Here is a 5,127-nt window from a genome sequence, read left to right on the forward strand (position 1 = left end):
TGGAAACCAGCAGCAACGGCCGAGCGGCACGCCGCTCGCCCGTCGCTTTGGGGGCAGAGGGGGGGGGGAACAGCGAGGAGCCAGGGGGGAAGGCAAGGGGGGAAGGCAATAGGGGGTGGAGGACACGGGGGAACCAGCAGGATGGGGGGTACTTACCTCCTCCTGCTGCGTCCTCTGCCTCCCCCCCCGCGAGGAGGGCCGGCTGGACGGTGCTCTTGAGGAGCGGGGCGGGCTCCCTCTCCGGGCTGTGGGGCTCGGAGCCGGGGGGGAGAGAACAAGTGGAGACCCAACTAGAACACAGTAGGCAACATTTTGTTGCGGGTCTCCACTTGTAGATATTAAAGAGCACTAATTAACGCAAATGGAGCCAAGCTGTGAGCTCAAGCAACCTTATCCTTTAAACTGCAGCTACTGATCAGATTTTGGAGGAAGCAGCTGAAGGTCATTCACCACCACCACCTCTCGGTACTTTCACTTTTAGTATACCTCAGAGACACCTAGAGAAGTGGCATGGGTCAGGGGTGAAGGATAGGGAAGGGGAGAGAAAGGGGAAGGAAGGAATGTGAAAACTGAAAAAGGGAAGAGTAAAAAAAGGAAGGACTGTGAGTTTAAAGGAGAACAAAACAAAGGAACGTGTAAAAAAGGAATGACTGTGATGTCCATTGAGAACAAAACAAAGAAAGGAACTTGAAGAGGGATAAGGAAGAAGTGAAGAAGTAGGGCAGTGAGGCAGTAACTGAGCACCAGGTTGGGATACCAGCCTCCAGATGGGACCTGGGGATTCCCTTGAATTACAGCTCATCTCTACACTATGGAGATCAGTTCCCCTGGACAAAATGGATGCTTTGGGGGGTGGACTGTATGACATTGTACCCTACTGAGGTCCCTGTCTCCTCCTCAAGCTCAATCCTCAAATCTCCAGGCATTTCCCAACCTGGAGCTGGTTGGGAAATCCCCTTCGAGTGGCCAGGGGGTACCTGGCAAAACCCCAGCACCAGGAGTCATATCAGTGGTAACCCTTGACACTGGTAGATGTCCTGTTGGGGATTGCTAACTGTAGAGATTTAGTGAATGTAGCACCAAGTCAGCAAGATCACTTTTTTGAGTAAACATATTTAGGACGAATTGTAAAGGCAATGTGTCTCTCTTGATTAGCCACCTCACATTTCTGTACTACTAATGTCTTTGGGAAACATTCACATAGTTTCACATGTCCAGAACGATCCTGCAGAAATGTAAGTAGCTGAGAACAAGAAGCATTTTGTGACCACAAACTGAAATAATTGTAATAGTTATATAGCATGGTCAAATAAAAGCAAGGATAGTCTTGTGCACTTTATATGACATACATACTCATACCTGTACCAAATATTATTTGTGGTGCAGAAAGTTTTCAGTCGCATTTTTTTACATAGCATTTAAACAGTTTTGGATTTTGTGATATCAGTAATGCAAATGTAAAACTTGAATGTGATTGAAAAATGCACATCATCACATGTCCAAGAATAGCATCTTGGTATCTCATGCTGCCCTATCTACTGACAACTTTTGCAGCTTATCGGTCCATTCTAAATCACTGCTGTTCCCTCCTCCGAGTTTACTGACCTCTCCTGTTGTAGTTGTGTCATGAGCCTGTTTTGTTCACTTTTTTGTTTTCCAGAAGCAGATGTTTCAAGAGAGGAGTGGCCGCATGCTCCAAGCCTTATCTCCAAGACAAAGTCCCACAAGCAGTCCAACGCGAGGACGATCTCCATCACGGTCTCCATCTCCCCCTTCTCCCTGGCTCTTCAGGAAAATGTCACCCCCTTCATCTCCAAAAGCTGCCTCAGCATCCATTAGCAGCATGAGCGAGGGAGATGAGTATGAAAAATAAAAAACAAAATAAAAATTACAAAGAAGAGAAACAAAGTACACAAATGGCTCTCTAATCCACAAGTGAAGTGGGAGAAACAAAAACAATGCATGGGATACTTCTGAAACAGGAAGGGGGCACAACATGGACACTGGAGATCTCAGCTACAGCACAGATACTTGCAGAAAGGGGGGTTGCTGGACCACTACTGAATGATGACAAGGATATGCAAAATATCTGAGCTGCATACCAACTATTCTGAGTAATGTATTGTGCTGACATTGCTGCTACTAAAGCTACTGAATATTTATGGAGAATCTTGCATAAAAGGGGAATTGTACACCATTTGAGAGGAAGCAAGCTGGTGTATGGCAGTCCCTTTTGGCTAAACAAAATGTATCTGCTTTTGAACTCCATTGCATAATGGCTAAAAGCTGGACCTTCTCAGAATGAATGAGAAATACTACATGGAAGCAGCAAAAAGCTGTGTTTTTTTGAAAACAAAGGAGAATAAGAACACCAAAAATCAAACCATGCCAGTGGAACTGAACTCTCTTTTCTCCCACACTGGACACTCTTTGAATCTGATTAAGTTTGTGAATGTTGCTTGTTGAGCAGGCTTTTGTATAGGGCACGGTTGCTTTTATGTGAATGCAATTTGTTTGGTCAACTCGTTCTATGTTTTACTAGTGCCTCAGAAGCTCACTTTTTTTGGTCAGCGATTTCTTTGGTTTTGCTCAGAAAGCTGTTCAGCCAGAAAGCAGTGTCTTAGGTGCTGTTTCTAAAGAGTGGCCAGACCCTTTATTTTTAATGTATATACACGGTGTCTAAGATCTGCACTATTCCTGATATAATGTTTCAAATCCACAGGTTGGCTTTTTAAATTATTTCCACAGATACATATTTATTTGAAAACAGGGCACTTGCACCCCTTGTTAAGACAATCTTTGAGCCATCCAGGGACAATTTACAACTTCATGAGCTTATTTTGAAAAAGCAGGAATCCATGAAATGCCCTGGATGTAAACCATTACATTAGAACTTGAACTTCGCTGGGCTTATTTCAGGATGGAAACATCTTTTAAGAATAACTTTTTCAGTGAACTATACACCCCACTATGTTTTTTCCATCCTGTATTCAATAGACTGTTTTTAAAATGTTTTTCATTATATAAAAGCATGCTCATACTATATACTGTATACACGTACTTATGCAGAGCGTAAGTGCATAGAAGAAACTGTAAATTTATTGTATAGACCCAGCTTTGGTTTCTTTTTGCAGTTATAGCAGCTTGTGTCACTGGAGTATCCACACCTAGCCTTGAAATGCCTAAGCCAAACATCAGAAGCCCACCTTGTAAAGTAATGTAAATGCATGGAGATCAATGGATATTGGAGGGTTTTCATAGCATGTCCAATAAGGCATCAGATTTCAGGATGGCTCTTTTTTATGTAATCAAGCCACCATCTCTTTAGCCAAATCACCTGGAACAGGAGTTCTCCCTTAGCCATTCCTCTGCATTCCATAAAGGGTGGCTTATTGATCAGTTTGATTGTGTCTGAAGTACTCTGCCTTCGAAATTCCTTGCTTTCTGAAATGAATAATTTGTGACATAAAGCAAGCCTGTAGAATGTGATCTATGAAGCAAATGCAGCCCAACAGCTATATGATGGTAGCCCACTAGGGGTTCCACAAATGTCCTGTTTTTGCTCCCTATCCTGGATGCAACTGTGTGGGAGACACCTGACAGAGGACAACATGTGGTGGATTGTATTAGCCTGCCCTAGAGATTAATGAACTAGAAGATGCTACACATAGCAAAGAAAAAAGCAGCTAGGTGGTGCTTGGATTCAAGAGCTATCTGTTAAGTATCCAAATGACTGATAATTTTAAACACTGAATCTTCTAGCGGAAACACATATAACGCTATTGGAAGTTTCACTTCATAGTATCTGGAATAAGGAATGACAAACAACCAGCTGGTCTATCCCACCCAAGCTCTGTATTAGACTGGCTTATCTGCATAACAGGCCTATAAATCAGGGAGAACAAACTATGACAGATGGGCAATCAGAACAAAATGCATAAGTTACATTAAATATTGTATTAAAAATCAATTCTACTTAAAAAAAAACACCATGGAGAACTGTGGCAACTGAAAATTCATTAAAATTCATTAAAATTGGCACACAAAAGCATATATCCAGAGTTAAACTTTGTAAGTCTTAAAGGTGCCACTGGACTCAAACTTTGTTCTGTTCAGACCAACCCAGCTACCCACCTGAGTGTATCTCTTTGTTGAAGCACCTTGATATTGGTAGTTTGTATGGTTCTGGGCTTTTCCTATGAATTGCCTAGTGATATGGTATGCTTCCTATACAAGATACGAAGCTACAAATTATTTTGTACAACAGCAGTCATTAGCAAATATGGGAAATAATCAAAAGTTTTACCTTGCTATAATAAACTGAATATGTACATGGTAAGTACAGTCAGTGTAGCAAACTTTAATACAGTTAGAGGTACAACTCTTCAGGACATTGGCACTAACATCACCAATCTTTCTTTTATATACACCAATCTTTCTTTTATATATATATGTCTTTGTTTCTTATTACCCATCATGGTGTCTGCTGAGTTCTTTTAAAGAACTCGAAGGTCTGAACTTGAGGGTGACCAGGTCCCTCAAAGATCACAAAGGCACCCTCAATATGCTAATTCTTCTTTCTAAGCCCAGAATAAAGGGGAACCTCTAAAGATGAAGAGACACCACAAATTCTTAACATTTACATTATTTTAATTTTAAAAAAAAATGCTCCAGTTAATTATACAGTGACTCTGTGGCAGTTTTATATTTGTGAAGACAGTTGCTGCTTTGATGAAATCCTGTCAAATATCTTGCAGAAGAAATTTTCAAGAACCATTCCATAATCCATAAACTGATTTTGCAAAGTGCTAATAGGATGTATTAATATGGTTTTTATACTGAAGGCCTGTTTCCAATGGTTGCTTCCAACAATCAAGACACTTTGCTTGATCTATAGAATTCATTGGCAAGCATGATTTTTCAAGAAATTTCCCAAATAGGTATTGAAAGCAACCAAAGGCAGTTAAAATAATAGGAGGGCTTGCTTCTGTATATTTATGTTTTGGAGATAAACCCCAGCTGCTTGATTACATCTTCATGTATAATGTGTTTTCATTATGAGGGACCCCACATCTTGTATGCATGAAAGGAAGAACTGATCAAATTTTTTCTGTGGTTATCAGGTAT

General features: G+C 41.1%; 1 protein-coding gene across 1 annotated transcript in view; it reads left to right on the forward strand.

Annotated features, from left to right (window-relative positions):
* PCYT1B (phosphate cytidylyltransferase 1, choline, beta) overlaps window positions 1-2,021 on the forward strand; it is a 60,741-nt gene extending 58,720 nt beyond the window's left edge. The window contains exon 8 of the mRNA XM_015415442.1: window positions 1,661-2,021. Coding sequence (XP_015270928.1) covers window positions 1,661-1,873 — 213 coding nt within the window. The 3' untranslated portion in view covers window positions 1,874-2,021. The remainder of the gene's footprint in view (window positions 1-1,660) is intronic.
* The last annotated feature ends 3,106 nt before the right edge of the window (window positions 2,022-5,127 follow it).

This window comes from Gekko japonicus, unplaced genomic scaffold (genome assembly GCF_001447785.1).
Source record: "Gekko japonicus isolate JY-2015 unplaced genomic scaffold, Gekko_japonicus_V1.1 scaffold1295, whole genome shotgun sequence".
In the NCBI taxonomy this organism is placed as follows: domain Eukaryota; kingdom Metazoa; phylum Chordata; class Lepidosauria; order Squamata; family Gekkonidae; genus Gekko; species Gekko japonicus.